At 38.7% G+C, this 21229-nt stretch overlaps 1 protein-coding gene across 1 annotated transcript; it reads right to left on the bottom strand.

Annotated features, from left to right (window-relative positions):
* Nucleotides 1-2456: 2456 nt before the first annotated feature.
* LOC143857344 (uncharacterized) lies at nucleotides 2457-5861 on the bottom strand. The gene is made up of 2 exons (XM_077367775.1): nucleotides 4482-5861; nucleotides 2457-3061 (listed from the first exon to the last, which is right to left on the bottom strand). The coding sequence occupies exons 1-2, from the start codon at nucleotides 4948-4950 to the stop codon at nucleotides 3012-3014; spliced, it is 519 nt and encodes a 172-aa protein (XP_077223890.1). The 5' UTR covers nucleotides 4951-5861; the 3' UTR covers nucleotides 2457-3011.
* Between the last annotated feature and the right edge of the window lie 15368 nt (nucleotides 5862-21229).

The following is a 21229-nucleotide window of genomic DNA, read 5'->3' as shown; positions in this document are numbered from 1 at the left end:
TTGAAGCTAACAGCTACCAGATGGATCTTTTCTACTAGTCTCTGCCACTAATTACTGGTTGAGGCTTCTGGGGTTTTTTTGTTCAAGAAGGGCTTCAAAGTTTCCATAATCAATACAAAGCGAGCCATTTCTGTGTGCAAGCGCTGTGTGAGCTCCTCGTAGCGAGCCCTTTCTCTCTGGAGCTGAGCGTTTGCTTCTACAAGCTCGGCTCTTAGAGCATCCAACCGAGCTCGACCCATCATTATCTCCCTTCTCAGCAGGGACTTTTCATCTTGAACCAAATGGTGGAAACACATTGTAGAGAGAGAGAGAGAGCAGCTCTGAAAAGCTCAAATGAGGGAAAGGAAGAAAAGTAAAACAGGGGAACGAATTTAACGCTTTTTTTAAGTAGGGATGTTGATGGACCCAGACGGTCCGAATTTAAATGGACAGGGTCTAAAGATCCGAAATTATTAGCCATCCAGGTCTAGACAACCTACAAAAGCCCGCGGGACAGTCCTAAATCCGATTTTATTAGGGGAGTGACAAATCCACCCCATATATCTTAAATCAACCCCCTTCAAAGAGAAGAAAGACACATAGGGGGTCGATTTAAGATATCTGGGGGTCAATTTATCACTGCCCTTTACAAAAGGAGTCATAAATCGACCCTCGTATATCTTAAACCGACCCCATATAGGGCAGCGCTTAGAGGGAGAGAAAGGAGAGAGAAAGACCCCATATATCTTATATCGACCCCCATATAGGGCAGTGCTTAGAGAGAGAAAAATATGGGGTCAATTTATCACAGCCCTCTACAAAAATACCATCTAACTTGTTATGATTTTAAGTATTATTTTAGGGGTATTTTAGTAAAAAAATGTTATATGCATTTTCCTGAACTATTCCAAATTTTAGTATTTTTTTCATTTATCTCCCTCAGTCTTGGGCCACGTCGGATCAGATGGCAACAATAGGGATCGCAACGGATCCATGTCAGATCGGATCCACCTATTCAAGTTTCTTATCAGTTTGATCCGATTTGGAGGGTTCTTCGGATCCTACTTCCTACGTCTCGGTCACGGTCCATTTCAAATCGGAGTGTCCTAGTAGGTCCTACTTACATTTTACAAAGTTTAAATTCTCAAAAGAGGACAATTGCAAACCTGACCACAAAGTCGACAACGCAGGGCCAAGGGACTTTAGGGTCGATGATTATAGAAGGAACATAAGACGGTGACTCGAGACTTGAGAGAGATGAATGAAAAAAAAAATACTTAGAAAAATGCGTGTGGCTTATTTTTACTAAAATACCCAAAAATAATACTTAGTTATAAAAAAGAAGGTTCTTTTGCAAAATAGTATACTAAAATGGGATTTAGGACTCTCCCGTGGGCTTTTGTTGTTCGTCTGGATCTTATGATTGGGTTCCGAAATGTGTCCATGGATCCTGTGTCTAGGTCATGTCAATTTAAGTTTCTATTAGGATAGTCCATCGGACCGTTTGGGCCCATTGACACACCTACCTAGCACTCTAGCAGCCATGAGAAATGTAAAACAGGGTGTTTCCCCTTTCAAAATTATTTTCTTTTAGCGGGAAGAAAATTTTAAAATGAAAACAAAAAATCTCCAGGAAGGTCATTCTCATAATCTACTCATTATCATAGGTATTCAATATTCAGACTCAAAAAAAAAATCATAGGTATTCAATATTATAAATAGGGGCCCCACCTTATTGAACAAATCCTCTTATCAAAGTTGAATTGGTATTCCTCTTAATGAGTTATGAGACCCACTAACGACCAATCTCAACATTTTTTTCATGAAATTTGGATCGTCATGTCAATACAGCTGCAATGTTGATGCAGCCAGAGTATTCAGTTTCATATGGTTATACAAGTCATAACTCGAGAGTCAAAGGAGTTTTGATTAACACACAGAGTCAAAAGAGTTTTGATTAACACACAGGAGAGTTTTGAAACTGTTAGCCTAATATCAGCCTAAGATCACAAACCATCATTGAGGAGAGGCTAACTCCTTCCCTATCTTAATCAAGTAGAAATTCTAATAGCGGGGTTCATTACCATTTGAGAATCACCCTAAATGCATACACAAATATTTTTGGATAGCATGTTTTCAAATGTAATATAGACAGCCATATACAAATGTTTTTGGATAGCATGTTTTCAAATGCAATATAGACAGAAACCTTAATCACACCTAATTTGGATGAGTAGAGTACTACTGCAAAAACCATTCAAAAAACATAAAGATTACTACTCCAAAAGATTTTCACAGGCTGTATCTTAAGAAAGATCCCTTCCTTTAACTGCAATATGCACACATCTCTGTGAACATAAAGGACATTTAGTATAAGAAAAAATAAAATCTCTACAGTTTTCCACAAAATAACAGAAATGCATAATTATATTTTGTGAATCCAACACAAATGCCAGTATCAAGAGAACATATGAAAGGAATGCTAAACAGGTTGGTCCTTCTTAGAAAGATGAGAAGGTATTTACAGTAAATTTAAGCAAAAGATGCTCCCATCTGTACAATGCTATTTACAAAAAGAATTGCATATACATATTACTCACCAAGCCAACCCCTTACAGAGGGGAAAAGCAAGGGGAGTGAAAAAAGAACATATAAAATTGGCCTCTTCAGTCATCTAAAGTTCTCAACTTAGATCCCCCATGCCTCCTTTTGCTGCTTCTTCCCCTCACTACTGAAGCATTTTTTACAGGAATCAAATGATTTGCTTCCACAACTTGTCACAAGCAGCATCTTCTTTACTCTTTACTCTACATTTCAGCTGAGATTAGAGGCTTTGTCACCACATCTTTCTTTTCAATTTTCCATTTTTTTGTTCCTTCCCCCCTCTCTTTTTCCCCTTTTTCCGTTCTTTCTTCTTATTCTTTTTTTTTTCCTTTGGGTCGTTTTCTGAGTTATCTAACAGCTTGGGACCTCCAGCAAGAATAACACGGAGAAGATCTCAAAAAGGGCCAAGCTGACATTCAGTAAGTCGCTCAGCTGTCCTGAAGAGAAGAAAGCCACTCTTCCATATACTTCTTGCTGTCTGCACAGGAAACAAAATGAAAGTACTATCTCAGCATATGGGTAAGAATAAGATAACCTAAAGCAGGCACTTTGAAAATTAGTATAATGTTTTTTCACTCCTCTTTACCAATAATATGTATTTGAAAACTGGAACAGGAACATAGGAGTTTGGCCAGAAAGAAATTTCACTACCAAATATAAAAGGTGGCTGATATCCCCACGGCCATGTTTTGATAATGGGACGAACTCACCTTGCGTTATCTTCTTTAACCATATGTCAACTGATATTACATCTCAGAAAAAGCCTTTGGAAGCTGGTTAGAAAAGGTAAAACAAGGGGAATTCGTCCCATTATCTTTTTTTGAAAGACGAAAGATTACAAAAGGTATAATATGGCTGCTGGGATTCGAGCCCAGGTCTCTACGGCCACAACGTATATTCGTTCCATTTTCAAAACATGGTCGTGCAGATATGAGTAGCCATATAAAATTGTCAGTTTGTCATTTTTTTCAGATCAATCTCACGCATTGTTTATAACCTGAGTTTTACCAGCAGGAAAAAAGTAAGGTCTAACAAGACTAAAAGAAATAGAAACAATGTAAAAGGAACCTCCAGAAGTATGATGTGGATCATGAGATGGCAAGGACTAGCCCAAAAGCATCGACCGCTGAACGAGGACAAGACTCTATAATAGCAAAAATTACACATATTGATGATTACTGTAAGAGACTAGCCACTTTCACACTCCCCAAAATTTTAGCCAGATTCCCTCATATTATATTGATAAGAGTAGCAATTATTTTGCTACAACAGCTCACTAACAGACCAAATTCCTAGAAGCAACCTTCTTGTCTTTTGCACTTCTCACAAGGAAACTCCTCCTTGTTCATTGCTTTTGAAGAAAAGGACTCGGTCTTTCTTAATCTCAAAATTTAAAGAAGTCCCTTATCTTCATGATTCTCAAGCTATTCGATGATTATTCTTTTAATTGATTAATTTACATCAGTGTTTTTCTACTATCTTAGTATCTCTGAGCTTTTAATATTTTTAACAGCCACACAATTTTAAGCCCCTTGACCTTTCTCTTTTTACCCATGAATTTAGTTTTATTCTCACCTTAAACTAGCTTAGTGGACCATGCACTATGCGAGCCATCTCATTACTGACTTCGAATCCATTGTGGTTGATATACCACTACAAACCATATCCATCAAGAGATTTAAAAAAAAAAAAACCATGGTACCTTTTTGTTTCCCTTTAAAATAACAAAAAAGAACAATGAGCATGTATGTTAAAAGAAACGTTAACACCCAAAATGTTGGCTAGTCTTAGTTTAATTATAGAAGTTCCCTACCTTACATTACACAACAAAAACTTTTAGAAGTAAATCTAAAGTACAAAACTCAAACATTAAAATAAACTGCAGATAAATTGCTTACCAGCAGAAAACCCATTCGTAAGGTTCGGTGCGACAATGGTACCCAAAACCTGGTTCTTCGAACTCTCCACGAGCTCAGTACGACCCCGTCCATAGCATGGAACCAACACAGCAAAACTACTCTCAGTTTCATCATCGCTTTCAAAATCAGGAGCATGAGGTTCCAACCACCCAATTGACCAATCTGAATCATCAGATTCAGATCCCGATAAACACCCACCATCAGAGGGCACCAAAACCAGATCAAACTCCCTATCAACTCTCCGTTCTTCACGACTCTGCCATTTCCTCTTAATTTTTCTCGATGTAGAACGCATCTTAGTTCCCTTAACTGAAGGGAACTTAATAGAATCTGGCTCCCTTGAGCTTAAACCAAAATCGGACGAGGAATTTAAAGGGGAACCAATAGTGGATTCATGATCTTTTCCACCCCACAACCACCAGGAAAGATGGGTAAATGCTACAGCCATCTTGCACAGAATAAAGAATTTAAAGGAGTTTTGAAACTATGGAATTTTCCAGCAACAAAAGGCAATAATTTGTGGAAAAATGCAAAATGCAGAAGATTCCAACCTAGGCAATTTGAAGAAAAAAATTGCGATTAGTTTAAATATTGAATCGCAAAATAATCAAATTTGGAGCAATTTCAGTCAGTAACAGAAACCATGAAATTAGAAATATTCAAGAAAAGACTAATATAATAAAAAATTGAACCCAGTTCAAAGAACAGATTAGATAAATTACAAGAACCAAAATAAAACCCAAATCACAAATACAAGCAGCAGAATCAATACTCAGAAGCTTTAATATCCTAAAATTAACAACATATAAAGATTTCTTTAACAACTGAAAGCAAAACAAATTAATTCTCACCAAATAATCTCCACCCAAAATTGTCAATTAGGTTGAAAACTACTTCAAAAAGCTCATGATTTTACAAAAAATAACACTAATTAAAAGCTGCAAACACAATAGAAAGAGCAAAAGAAAACCTAAATCAATACCCTAGAATCCGATCTTCAAATCAAAACTAGCAAAATCAATTTTTTTTTAGTTTCTTGAGATATAAAAGAAAGAAGATTGATTCCCAAAACACTTATCAAGAACAGGGATGAAGAAAAATAAAACAAATGAAAGGAGAAAGAAACCCTAAAAGCCTTAAAAGAAATCACCTTAAAAATCAAAATAAACCTCGTAAGATCAACAAAACCCTAGGAATTACAGTTTCGGAAACCCTATTCCTGCAAGATCCCGAAAAATCATAGAAATACGAAAAAATCCCGAAAAAGAGGGAAATTTCGTTTACACTTCAAACCCTAGGTTTTACTCTCCAAACCCTAACTTTCTCTCTCTCTCTCTCTCTCTGAAAAATCAGTGCAAATGAACTTAGGCTGCTCTATTAATAATTTAATAGACTCTTGTGGCTTTTAGAATTTGACAGAGACAATCGGACGGTTGATATCGAGTGAAACTGCATTGGCAACTGTTAGCCGTACGATCAACTCGCTCCTCAATCATTGAGTCTGTGGATTCTTTATTTGGATAAATAGATAATTTTTTCGCTCCACTTTAGGATAATGGCCCCCTTCTACGTGAATTGTCGCAAACTTTAACGCTTTTTGACGTCAAATCATGCTAGCAGTGGGGCGCATTATCCTACAGTGGGAGCGAAAAAGTCATCACCCTAAATAATAAAAAAACTGGTAAAAAAATCTACCACGTCGGATATTCTGAGAGTAGGCGTACTGATATCCGGAATTGCTGACGTCAAATTAATAGTAGTCCTAATCATTGCATGTCGATTATATTAGGATGATCTGGACCGTTCATCTTAAGGGATCCTCTTTCACAGTTGGATCCATGAATATTCCGAGGAATAATTTTTCATTGTCGCCCTGAACTTTACTCACAATATTTCACTCACTTACCCAAATTAACCACCAAAATAAGTTGGGGTGTGAAAGTACCAAAAAAAAAGGGAAATGTTATCCCCACTACTGTATTTTGATGAGGGCACTCTCACTTTATTAAAAGTACGGTATGGCCAGCACCACAGGATGATCCAAACCGTCCATTAGATGGGCCACAGCCTAAATAGGTGTTGGCCCAAAAATTATTTCCATAGTTTGATCCTAACCCTCCGATCTATAGTGGGTTCGGATCAACCCTCTAACATTCAGATCGGAGGGTTAGGATCAACCTATGAAAGTGATTTTTGGGGCACAACCTATTTAGGCTGTGGTCCATCTAATGGACAGTTTGGATCATCCTATGGTGCGGTCCATACCGTACTTTTAATAAAGTGAGGAGTGCCCTCATCAAAATATAGTAGTGCTGATCAAGGTTTAAAATTTTGATTTCGGTAACCGTTTCGGACCCCACCAAAAACCGAAATTTGATAATTTGGTTCCAAATTCCAGACCCAAATTTGAAAATTTCGGACCAAAATTCCCAAATTTTGTATCACTTTTTTTTTTAAATAAATAATGTCATTAAACAGAAATTTCGGACCGAATAAAGGGCGAAAAATGGAATTTCAGAAAATTCCGGTTCGGTCCCCACCGGTATCCGAAATTTCGGATTTCGGTCGAAATTTTAAACCATGGTGCTGATAACATTTCCTAAAAAAAAATGGGTTTCAAAATGCGTACGCCATTGTACTCAACATGGCTTATAATACATCTTCTACCCTACATATTACATTGATCTAACCATCCAGATTATATGAGCCCATAATCTAAAGATTTAAAAGGAAATTCTACTTAAAGGGTATTAAGTAGAGTCATAATTAGGATTCTTTTCAGTGGAAAATGGCCCTTGCTTTGCTCACCAGGTATCAAGATGTTGCACATGAGCACTCAACTTGAAAATGATATAATAATAGGTGTCTTAAATGCCGTGGGGCTAAGAAATACATGATTCAAAGCACTCGGGTTCTGATCTGATTAAACAAGTATTAAATTACTCTGTATTTGTCATTCTACCGAAATTTTGAACATAAGACACCATGAAGTAGAGCCGTGGAGGAGAGGACAAGATTTACATTGCTCTCTCATATTTTTAAAAATTTATTATAGATGGTAGTTGCTGCGGATACAACAAAAACTCAAGTTGGAATTATAATCATTATAATAAAAAAATAATATAAAATTAGTGTCATTATTAAATACACGAGATATGTGCATTAGTAATTATAGAAGAAGATGAGTCATGGCATGTTAGTTGATGAGTCAAATTGATGTGGCTGATAAGTATCGTACCTAGTGTTGAGAGGGTAATGGTTTTGCGTGGATGAGTGTGATATTTATTGGTAGAAACAATTGAGTCTCTGTCATTACCCTTGTTTTGAACAAGAGACTTAGACCATGGTGGCAACCATGAATTTTTTTTCATGATAAATTAGTTTCTAAGGTGGTGAGGGAGGCCTAGGTTGGGTGGGAGGAGGAGAGATTTGAGATGGCACAAATGAGTAAGGGATTTGCTACGGTCCATCGCAAAAGGCATTCTGCGGCTAGTCTCTCACATGTCAGACCAGCCACCTCGTGAATGAAGACAACAGCTGTTATCTCCATTCACAAAGCTGTTGTCTCCATTCACGAGATGGCTGGTATGACATGAGACAGACCAGCAACGAAATGCCTTTTGCGATGGACGCTAGCAATTCCCAATGAGTAGAGGGTGAAAACTGAAAAGTGGCTAAAAACAAGGAAACTCAAATCATATTTTGGGTGGAGTTTTTTATTTCCTTGTTTTTTGAGGCATTTCTTACCCTCTCCTTACTCGGCCCCTCTTGTACATCCCTCTCTCACCCTCACTCCTCACTTTATTAAAAGTATGGTATGGCCCGCACCATAGGATGATCCAAACTGTCCATTAGATGGGCCACAGCCTAAATAGGTTGTGCCTCAAAAATCATTTCCATAGGTTGATCCTAACCCTCCGATGATGGACAGTTTGGATCATCCTATGGTCCGGGCCATACCATACTTTTAATAAAGTGAGGAGTGCCCTCATCAAAATACAGTAGTGCTGATAACATTTCCCTAAATTATATGGTGTCTATTTTCCAAGAACAATGACCGTTAGATTCATTGACGCTGTTAGTTCCTCGGGCATGAGATGACAAGGCCATTTCCTTTGGCCCCACCTAGATCAGATGATCCTAGCCCCTTGATCCATTAACCTAACCTCGTTTTTAAAGTTCCGCATGGGACCAGGACCATGTGAAAAGCTTCATGATGATCTACAAGATCAACGGTCTTGATTACACGCACATCCCTGGGACCCAAAATTGATCATCAGGATCGACCCAATCACTGACTGATTGTCTACCTAGGATGAGTCTTTTTTTCCAAATAAAAATAAGAGTGTGGATCCCCCCAGAACTTTTGCATCCTATAAAAACTCCCCAAGCACCAAATAACTCTTTTCAAGACAATCTTCCTTTTGGTTCGGACGGTCAGAAAAAGATCAGATCAAACAGTAGCACATACCTCATATGGATTTTAAGTTTAACAGGCTTAAACCAGCCCAGGCTTAAATGCTCTCAGTTCTGAAGAGGACATGAGAAGCAAAAGCACCCAGAAAACAAAGAAGTTCTCACTACAATCTTTCAATTGTTTCATATCCTTGATAAGTAGAATGACTAGCTTATTTTTTTGTAGCTATGAAACTACAGAGACTTTTCCCTTAAACTGAAAAGACTAATTTCACTAAGAAATCTGAAATCCTACTTCTGCTAATAAAGCCATAACACGATCAGAAACTCCCCACTAATCTTTGGATTTTTGAAAGTTGATACTCCCCTTTAACTAAAAAGCCTAACTTCACTTAGAAATCTGAAATCTTCTGCTAAACCTGTGACATGAGGCTAAAGATCCGTCTTGATCAGAAACTCCTCAATCATCTTTGGATAATAGAAACTTGAAACTCCAAATTTCCATATTTAAAAAAAAGAGGGAAAAATACATATACACCCCTCTAGTTTCTGACACATTTAATTCTAACCTTGACTTTCAAAACGTGACAAGTACACCCTGAAGTTTTTTTAACATGACGGAATAGATGGCGAGGCGGAAATGACCAAAATGCCCTTGTCTTCCCCAACTAAAAAATTAGGGTTTTCAAACTTAAAAATTGAAAATTAGGGTTTGATTCGAACCCTTGTTTATTTATCAACATAAACCTTCGATTTAGGAGTCTTATTTGTCTTCATTCACATCATTATCATGATTTGCACATAAACCCTAATATTTTAGGGCTATTCTTGTTTTTATCAACAGTGAAACTCTTATCAAGACGTTTGTGATCCGCCATGGATTTCATACGCGACTTAGCCTGATTTAAATTAGCCTTAAGTTGAGTCAAATGGTATCCCGTTGTGTTAATTCTTCGTCAACTGCTTCAATGGGTGAAGTACCAGTAATGTAATTGGGCAGAGAAGGTGGTGCTCTCCCGTAAACAGCTTCAAAAGGTGTCATTTGAATGGCACTCTGATAAGAAGTATTATAAGAATATTCAGCCCAGATAAAATGGTTATGCCAATGCTTTGGATTTTCATACGAGAAGGCTCGCAAGTATTGCTCAACACAACGATTCAGAACCTCAGATTGACCATCAGATTGAGGGTGATAGGCAGATGAAAGGTTGAGAGATGTCCCACTCAATCGGAATAATTCTGACCAGAACTTGCTAATGAAGATTGGATCTCTATCAGATACGATAGACTTCGGTAATCCATGGAGCTTAATCACCATTTCATTGAATAATTTGGCAACACGTACAGCAGTGAAATGTGATGGCAACGCCCCCAAATGAGCATATTTTGACAAGCGGTCAATAACAACTAAAATAGTTATAAAACCATTGGAGAGTGGTAACCCAGTAATAAAATCCATGGTGAGGTCTTCCCAGATTAAACTGGGTGTTGGTAATGGTTGCAACAAACCAAAAGGCGGTGATGTAGAATACTTAGTTTGTTGACAAATAAGGCAGTCTTTGACAAACTGTTTCACATCCGCTCGTAGCTTGAACCAAAAAAAATTAGCAGAAATCTTCTTTATAGTACGAAGTACACCCGGATGGCCTGCTTGAGGTGTGCTGTGGAATTCGTGTAGAATGGCGTAACGTAGTGGAGAAGACGACCCAATGAAGAATCTATTGTTATGGAAGAGAACACCATTTTTCAAGGTGAACTATGTTCCAGCCATGCCCGTACCAATTTGGTGATGTACTTCGAGTAACTCAGGATCCGTAACATTTTCCCGTTGAAGCTAGACAGCAATGTCGAAAATAGGAGCGGATACAGCCATTTGTAATTGCCCTGTATTAGAGTCTGGAAGAACAGAAGTTGTATCTTCAACTCTTGATAGTGCATCAGCAGCCTGATTCTCCTTTCCAGCTTCATATAGGATAGAGTAATTGTAACCCAACAGCTTGAAAAGATATTGCTGTTGCTCTGGTGTTTGTATAACTTGTGATGGTCGGTGTAAATGACAAATTTCCGTCCAAGCAGATACTGGCGCCATTTCTTAACAGCTTCAGTAATGGCAAACAATTCCATCACATATGCAGAGGCCAAGGACATTGTGGGAGACATTTTCCTACTGAAATATGCAATGGGGTGTTTATTTTGCATCAAAACAGCACCAATAGCGATGCTTGACGCATCAGTCTCTAGAACAAAGTCCTGAGAAAAATCGGGTAAAGCCAGGACAGGCAATTGAGTCATCCTCAGTTTCAACTTTGTAAAAGCGTCTTGAGCCTCATCAGACCACAGAAAAGCCTATTTTTTGAGAAGGTTGGTTAGAGGTGAAGCAATTGTAGCATAATGTTTGACAAATCGCCGATAATACCCTGTGAGTCCAAGAAATCCCCTTAATTGCTTAAGATTTTGGGGTGTTGGCCAAGTCTGCATTGCTTGAATTTTATCAGGGTCCGGTTGAACACCCTTGCCTGATACTAAATGACCCAGATAATCTATTTGAGCTTGACAAAATTTGCATTTACTCAATTTGGCAAACAGCTGGTTAGAAGACAAACAATCTAATACCAATTTTAAGTGCTGAACATGAGCGGCAATGGAACGGCTGTAAACCAGTATGTCATCAAAAAAGATAATGACAAACTGTCGTAAAAATGGTTTGAAGATCATATTCATGGCACCTTGAAACGTAGAAGGTGCATTAGAGAGACCAAAGGGCATAACAAGGAATTCGTGGTGTCCTTCATGAGTACGAAAAGCTGTTTTAGCACAATCCTCCTGTCGCATTCGAATTTGATGATACCCAGAACGCAGATCTAACTTGGAGAATACAATGGCCCCATGTAATTCATCCATAATTTTCATCCATAATTTCGTCAATCGTCGGAATCGGAAATCTATCCTTTACTGTGATAGAATTCAAAGCACGATAGTTAACACAGAAACGCCATCTATTATCCTTCTTTTTAACCAAGAGAACAGGGGAAGAATATGGACTATGACTAGGAACAATGATCCCATCTCGTAACATCTCTTGAACTAATCACTCAATTTCTGTTTTTTGGAAATAAGGATATCTGTATGGCTTAACATTGACAGGCTGTGAACCAGGCAAGACATGAATTGAGTGATCCAATCCACGAGAGGGTGGTAGTCCTGTAGGTTTCTGAAAAACCTGTATGAATTGACGCAGAATGGTAGAAATAGCAGGGGGTAACCCGTCTGGAAGGACAATTTGATCGATAACGTCCTTGGAGGAATTAGAAAGAGGGTTGTCTACACATATCAAATGGAAGTATGAGGCAATGGAGTTGGATTTCGTTAAACACTTCAATTGTGCTGTCTTAAGAGGAGTAGGATTCAAATTAGGTTCGCCAAACAATTTGATGGGTTTATCATGCCAAGTAAACTCCATAGTAGAGAGTTTGTAATCTGTTAAAATGGGACCCAAATCAGCTAGCCATTGAACACCCAAAACAACATCAGCTCCCTTAATTGGTAAAACGAAAAGATCTAAGAAGAAAACATGTGTTTGTAATGCTAGTTTGACAGCGACACATTTCTTGCTACAGAGAAGGTATTCCCCATTACCGATTAGGAATTTGAATGGAGGAGTTGACACAATGGTCCAATGAGGACATTAAAGGATTTGGTAGAACTAATACCTGTGAGACGTATTGTACTAAGATTTTGGTGTCCCACCATTGCATTGAAGCTAATTTCAGCATTCTTTTTGGCAGAAAAAAATTCAGGGAATGGAACAATTGTATCAGAAGGAAAATCATCCAATAGAAACTCAGTATCATCATCGCAAGCAGCAAGATGATACAAACGTTTCCGGCAATCATGCCCTTGAATATACTTTTCATCACAAAAATAGCAAAGTCCTTTATCTCGTTTGATTTTCATTTTCTCCTTGGTGAGTTGTTTGGTACGAATTGGGTTCGATGTAGCCATGAGGTGGGGTTTCATTGTCTGTGGTGGAGGTGGCGGCGGTGGCCGGAGATGGCGGCCGCGGTGGGCGAAGGTGGCGACGACAGCGGTGGCCGGAGGTGCGATGGCGGCGGTGGGAAATGGCGTAACCCTAATCCCTCTGCAAATGAGGGTATTTCTATCTTCAAAATATTAACCATGGTTAGTTTGAGTCTTTCCGTCAGGTTAAACTGACGGACATTTGACGGAGGGGATGTACTTGTCACATTTTGAAACCTCAAGGAGTGTACTTGTCACATTTTGAAAGTCGGGGTTAGAGTTGAATGTGTCAAAAACTAGAGGGGGTGTAAATGTAATTTTCCCAAAAAAAAAAAACTACAGTTCGCTACACTCTAGGTAGATGGTTCAGCTTTTCTTTTTTTTTTGCGATGAGAAATGAGAAATCCATAAACTATAACCTTCAAACCTCTAGTCTAAATCACTTTAAGAGGGAGTAAAAATGGCAAAGATTCTGAGATAAAACCCAAAAACAGGAATGATAACCATCATTATCCTGACAGGAAGAATTCAGACATGTAAATAAATGGGGAATGATAAATTCGCCCCATTTACCAGTTGTGAACATTCCAACCAACTAAACTGGTACATCCGATGATGCCCTTCAAGAAATTTGGCAAGATCCTCCTTTTCCACAAAAGAGTGTGGGTCCTGTTCACATCCTGCACCTGAGAATATTCCTCAAATTCGTTCTCCCAGAAAACCATCCCAATCAAATGCTAGTGAAACCCCCTCACATCCCATCTACACATCTGTGAACCCTCCCCTCGACTCGGATCCAAGCATGAACCTGAAAGGTGCATCCTTGGCTGTGGAACTCGACCAATGATATTTAAGGTTGCTCCTATCCACCTAGGTGGAAACAGTAGCTGAATTGAGTTGCTTGAGGATGCCTGGATGATCATCCATCTAATGGGCCAGGCAGTTGGATTAGAGAGAAGTGTTATTGTTGCACTGAACTGAGGAAAGAAAGCAACCAGTAGCTGAATTGAGTTGCTTGAGGATGCCTGGATGATCATCCAACTAATGGGCCAGGCAGTTGGATTAGAGAGAAGTGTTATTGTTGCACTGAACTGAGGAAAGAAAGCAATTAAGACTGATCACATATCAGAAATTGACTAAAGATGATTTCTTGAACCTTTTTTTCTAGATCACCCACAACAAGGAACTCGAGAATATTCTTTAACGAGTCATAGTACAGTACATATAGTAGTCCACCTTTCATATTTATCTGTACTGATAGTCATCCCTTCCAACCCATGTTACAAGGTTTCTTCGGAATGATTTGTATCCCCGCGTCATATTCCAATATTTTAGGATTTGTTGCAACACCTTCTAGATCTCTTTTATCTGTTTTTTTCCTGAATAATACTACAACTTCACAATTACGACATGTTTTGAGTTTTATCCATCCTAATAATAAATTTTTATACAGAAATAAAATACTATATTTACTCAACCAATTAAAATTCTCAATATATTACACGTCATAATTAATGTGTAAAAAATAAAATTTGAGGATTGATTAATTGAGAATTGATTAAAATATTTTTGGACCGAATACAGTGGTGTCTTGAATAACAGAAGATATTTCCGTTAAGACTGGTTTATATGGTATTGTCATCTGGGGAGGACGAAGCACGGAACCTGATGACTAAAAGAGCAGGAAATCAAGAGCCTCCCCCAAGTCGCCTTCAGGTTTTACCTGGATATTGGATCTGTGATGGTTGTGGCTACCATAATTTCAGACGAAGAGAGTCATTGGTGTTTGAAGAAACAGAAGAAGAGGAGAGAGATACTAGTAGGGTGTCAAAGAAGTTGATTGGAGAAATTCACGAAGGCTGCCCTGAGAAGGGAAGTGACTACCATTCCTTCATAATATCTGGAAAAGTGGAAGAAAGAAACTCTAAAATCCTGTCTAAATAGGCAGAGTGAAAAGAGAGGGTTGGAAGATTGAAGAAATTAGGCATTGGGCTTGCTGGTTTTGGGTTACCCCGAAGCTTCCCGAACCCCGTAAGCTTAATTGGAATAAAATCATTTTCAATCCGTGGAACTCATTGCATAGAACTGGAACCAAGACTGGGGACTATTTGGATCCCGCTCCACGCTTGGGATATAGGTCGACGGTACAAACCACTTGTTTGGAAGAGTATTGAAAGTTGAAATAGAATCAGAGGATGGAACCAGTATTGAGTATGCCCAGGCACAGATGATCTTCAAGGACGACTGGGGTTTATTGCGATCATCTGTCTGGCTGAAGGTAGGGATCAGCGGTTCTCGATTGGCGTAGGTGGGAAATTGGGGAAGATATGAAGATAGCTGCCAAAAATCCGAGGAGAGATTGATTCTGCACTCCATTTCATACAAATGAAGATGGGAGGGTGACAGGGAAGCCAACTGGAAGAAGCAAAAGGTCCTGATTCCTGAACGTTATTGGGACAGACTCCAACGGCGACGGATGGTAGTTTTGCAGTGTCAACCAAGCATCGGACTAGTACCAAACCAAGGAGGAATAGACAATCAAGACCATCCATAGAGGCGGGATCCCGAATAAGTACAATATTTTAAACAGATGGTGCGGATGGAATGGGGGGGAATCCGAAAAAGAAAGTATATGGTCGCCGGCCATATGTTTGTGGAAATAAAGTGTATAGCCCGATCTGGGGCGTAAAATCAAAATTTTGAATCGACCTCTGATTACAACTCTTTGGCAGGATTCCCAAACATAACAAGAGTGGCACAAAGGAAGGGTTTGGACCCACATGGCGTACACAGAAAGCCTTCATCTTTTCAGGTTTCAAGGGGCAAATCCCACATGTCATCATGTGATGACTGAGTTGTGATCTCTAGTCCGGCCGACTAGAGATCATTCTCTAGTCCGCCACGCAAAAACACATGGGTCCCACATATTTGGGTGATCTAAAGCATTCATTTGATAGGCCTCATCATAGATAGGATGTCCACAAAAATTCAGCTTCATAGGATCTTCTTAACCCTTAGATTTGTGTAGTTAAAAAATGGACAGATTTGGGTGATGCAAAGCCGTCCATTTTAAGCTCCACAAATCATAGGGTTGGGATGATCCTATGAAGCTAATTTCTTGTGGACACCGTCTCTATGTCAGGGCCCATCAAATGAATGCTTTGCATCACCCAAATATGTGGGACCCATGTGTTTTTGGGTGGCGGACTAGAGAATGATCTCTAGTCGGCCGGACTAGAAACACTTTTCACATATATATATATATATATATATATATATATATATATATATATATATAATCGGTAATAACTTTTATGATATTAAAAATGAAATAAATCCAAATAAGTACAATGATTATGAGGAAATATTAGATTTTTTAAGGGAAGCTGCAATCTGTGACACTATGTCACCAACAACCGGATGAGGGGTCGACTGAAAATTCGGACAAACCTGGCAACGATCAGAAGAAGTCACTTTAACCAGAATAAAAGCAATAAGATGCATTTTGTAATCTGATGACAACGAAAAATGATTTTTTTTCAATGATGAAGTACAAGAAGCCGCTCTTCAACACCTATGGAGAAAAGCAAGAAAAAAGCTTTCAAACATACCTTCAGGAGGCGCCAACCCTCTTAAGTTGATGCAATTATAAAAAAACCGAGAGAGGGCTAGAGAGATTTCACAAACAATGGAAGAAGAAGCACTCATAATGAGATTTCGACCTCCGTGTTGGCAGAGTCCAAGGAATCCTCTAGAATGTCACCTGACAAGGGGCTTTTGGGCAAGAAAATGATATGGAGATGGAGAAATGTTCGGGTATCAACCAGACCGCGGATCAAAGACAGATGTCGACAAGTTTCTCCCCTAGCTTTGAAAATGAAATGGAGGGAAGGAGTTTTGAAGAGGAAGATCCTCTGGAAGTTGACTTGAAGGATACTCTCAATGTTGTGCTAAATCAAGAAGACAAATAAGCACCCTGATGTACATTGGTGTGAGCAGTAGCAAATCTCTGATGATTGTGCTTTGATGTTGTAGAGTCTTGTGAGCGTAGGAAGCACCTCAGGAATGAAAGAATGTTGGAGTATAACAAGGGTAATGCCAAAGGAACTGAATTGGAATGATATTGGAGTTGAGAATGGACTCGATACAAGAATATTAGATATCAACAGAAACAGTTGAGAAAAATGTCTAAATAAGCTAACCGTTAGCAGATTAAGGACTCAGGTGAAACTCAATTGTGCCTTGTTAGTATAGATCTATAAGTATAAAAAGAGGACTCATATAGGTCTGAAATGTGAGTAATGAACTCAGGGAATGAATGATCTTTCATTCTACCTCGCTGTATAGATCCATAAGTATAAAAAGAGGACTCATACAGGTCTGAAATGTGAGTAATGAACTCAGGGAATGAATGATCTTTCAGCCGAGATTCTACCTCGCTGTCTAGATAGCATGAACACAAATTCATTCAAGACTGAAGAATTTTGCATCAAATCGAATTTACTTCTCAAGAAACCTGCAATTTGAAGAGGTGTAAATCGAAGAAAAAAAATTTCATGCAAGAGTTTGACAACATGGAATTCTTGGCTGCAAGCTTTCTGGTAACTGACATTCATGATTACTGGAGCTCAACCAAAAGATAGAATCGCTTAAAAAAATGCAAGAATTGTGACAAAAGAAAGATGAGATCTGAAGTAAAGAACAAGATGCAATCAAATTCTCAGGTCATAAGCTGATGTGGTTGAGTTGGTTATAACAACCACATGGGTAGTCACTTGGCCTTCAAGATCCACACTTACACCACCCTTCTTCACTCTCTTCCCCATATGCCCATCCTCTTCTTAAACTTACGTGCACACACTTACATATACACACTTTCAACACTCACATTATCTCACCTTTTACCGTTGAATCTATTACACTGATTACAACACACCATATTCCATACGCGCTTTACAACACACACTGCATCAGTATTCTCATGACTTACACATTATACCTCATGTTTCATACATCCATTACACCCTTATTTCAAAAAAAAATAAAAATGCCTACTCTATACTACTTATGACCAGCAGTTGAATTAGATCGATCAACTGAATTCATATCACATTGAGGCAGCTCCTCTGCTCTGGATCAGATCAGCTCGGGTGCCTTTTAGTGAAGCTCCAAGGATTATTTTATTTTATTTTTTATTTTATTTTATTTTTATTTTATTTTATTTTTTATTTTTTTTGGTAAAGAGTTGGAGTGGGCTAGAAATTTCTTTTCAGGAAACTGCTGTTAGCAGCAGAAATTGCTATCGAAAGCTAAAGACAGATTCTAGGTGTTCCTGAACTAATTTAAACCATGGAATTCATGCCTTGGTGGAAATGGAAAATCTGATACGAATTGGATGAGTCAACTCACACTAGGACTTTTGTAGAATGCAAGGACGCCCAGAACCGAATCAGATTTAACGAACAGATGAGAGTTCTCCTTCCCACCAGCAAGGTGCTTGGGATAATTACTCACAGAGAGCTCGATTGGGATCCGATTTCCTGGCGAACTTCAGTTGGAATCATAGACAGTCCTTCATGCGCTCATACCCATCTAACATAGGTTCTAACCCTATTAGTATGTAAACACATTTGTTTTCTAAATTTGATAAAAATATACTGTCGGTCCGTGAATCTTATTTTTTGGTGTCTACCGAGTTCAACACCTAGTAGGGTTAAAAATGGCATTGGATTTTGATACACGAATCCATTCTCTGCTACTTACATATTATAAATAAAATACTATTGATTCTATTATTGACCCATTAAAGGTCGTCTATGTAACAATGAACCTCCTCTTTTTTTTTGTGGAAAAGATGTTCTGGACACATGTTGAGCACACCAAGATAGACTCTGAAAATAACCTTTATTTATTATTATTTTTGTTTATTTATCTATTGTTTGGTATGTTTCCTGTGATTGAACCCGTGATCTCAAGGCTGCGATGTGGAACACCTTCAAATTAAGTTATGAGTTCAGCCTATACTTTCTACAATCTAAAATATTATATAATTTTTATGTTATTATGTGTCTATCGATATCATCATGCAATTCGAAGACATGGTGGCACGCCTAGTTTTTGAGGTTTGCCCTGTGGAAAAAAAATTCATGTTTATTAGTTTGTGTTTAAATTACATATTGATTGGCTTTTAAAATTAAACTATATATATATCAATTTCGTGGTGAACTAGGTTGTTTTGACACTACTGCCATAAAAAGCCTTTTCCAGCAAGCATACATTCTCAACTATGAAGCCCTCACCGCCCATTTTCCTCGTATCGAACACCATTCCTTCCTAAGCCACCCTACCAACCCCTTTATCTTTCTCATAGCCCTATGTCCTATCCAACCTATGTGGCAGCATCAGCCCTGAACTACTTACCCTGCAATCTTGGCTATCAATTCTAAAACCCGCTTCAACATGGCCCACAAGTTTTCATGGTTTGCCTTCTGTTCTACTAGCTTTTTGTAAGTCGTTGCAACAGTAGAGCAGACAAGAATATACCACTGATAATGGTCGTGTTCTTCTCACATGCTGCTCAAGGAAGCATAGTATCCACCAAGAGGCTTCTCCCATTGTCAAAGATCTCCTGTTTTAAGTTTTGACTCATACAACTTCACAAAGTTCCACTCTTGGGAGTGCATTTGTTGAGCAGAGTCTCAAATCTCTTGTTTTTCTCAGATATAGAAACTGTTGCTTATTGCTGGCTGGCTGCATATATCACAGTCTTCCAACTTGTCTTATCCAGGATCCAATTTATTTGGCTCAATTATATGACACCACACACACACACACACATTTTTACTCGTTCACCAACAAACATACGTGCATACTGTGTCAATTCCAAATAAATTTCTTCCATCTAACTTGACTGTTATAATCTGCAGTACCGGGTAGTTATTGCAATGACTATTCACATACGATACACTCATCACACTACACTCTCATCTCACTGAGACACTAGGAAATTCCACAAAATTTGAACTACTCAACTCAACTCAACTAAGCCTTTGTCCCAAACTAGTTGGGGTCGGCTACAAAATTTGCACTACTACTGGTCATATATTCTTATTTACTCTGGATCCCCACCAAAAAATTCAAAGCATGTGAAAACATCATTGTGGCACAATAAATCATGAGGAGAAATGCCGAAAGGAAGCCCATCACACCCCCAAATTTCTTCAATATAAACAGTAACCAAACTTGTCCAGATTTGATGGATTTTATCCTCTAAAAATCACAATCATAAGGAGGCATTCCACGCATGGAGGACACGACACGACTATGGTCTACCGAAGATCTCACTAAAATCGGCGGTGGTGGGTAGAAGGGACAGAAATAATCGCTTTTATCAAACCGTTTCACCAGGTAAAAAGGAAAGTCTCGCTTCTAGCTGTCGGTAGGTGGAGAACTCAAAGTGATAGGGATCTCTCTTTGTCAACAATTCGGAAAAAATATTCACAGTTATTGGAAAATCTTTGGGAAGATACTACTCGCCTCACCGGAAATTCGAATACCAAACCTCAATGATCGGTATCCATCAAAGGAAGAAATTGCCCAGGTTTTTTTAGACCTCAAATGGCGGAAAGCTAGGGAGGCAAAATCTATAGCTGTGCAAGAAAATATACTGAAACTTTGACTCAATTAATGAGGACTGGAGGAGTTGACGGAAGGATCCCCACACTCGCTTGTGTAAGAGATCACACCTTAGAAAGGCTCATCAAAGAAGAGGGCATCAACACCTCAGATGAAAACCACCGACGCACAAAATTACTCAAAAGATCTGTGCTGCGAGATAGCGGATGAAAAGGGCAAGAAAATGATGTCATTGTGGAATCCACGGCAACAAGGAGCTGTTGAGGTGATTCCTGAAACCGTACTGGATTCTCTTGAGGTGGAGGATCTAATTCAGGATACAAAGCTCGGCCTTGTCGCAATCATCGAATCTAAAATCATGGGGGTGACTGATGCCACTTTCAATACGCTATGGGGAAGATTTCAACACGATACGATTTCCGTTGGAAAAAATAGGGAGGCCAGAATTACGACGAGCATGAGGAAATTATCAGACTTCATTCTTGACTCTCAGCTTATCGATCTATCAATAGTACGGGGGAACAATCAGGTTCATCTTATAATGAGTCGTCTTGATCGAATTCTTGTCTCTGATGAATGGGATGAAAATTTCCCTCTGATTTAGCAAAGGTTATTATCAAAACCCACATCTGACCATAATCCAGTTATGCTTGATATAT

Source organism: Tasmannia lanceolata, unplaced genomic scaffold (assembly GCF_043159265.1).
Source record: "Tasmannia lanceolata isolate RefF3 unplaced genomic scaffold, GAP_Taslan_0.1 ptg000024l, whole genome shotgun sequence".
In the NCBI taxonomy this organism is placed as follows: domain Eukaryota; kingdom Viridiplantae; phylum Streptophyta; class Magnoliopsida; order Canellales; family Winteraceae; genus Tasmannia; species Tasmannia lanceolata.
Note: the sequence above shows the minus strand (reverse complement) of the source record. Positions and strands in the feature narration are given on the sequence as shown.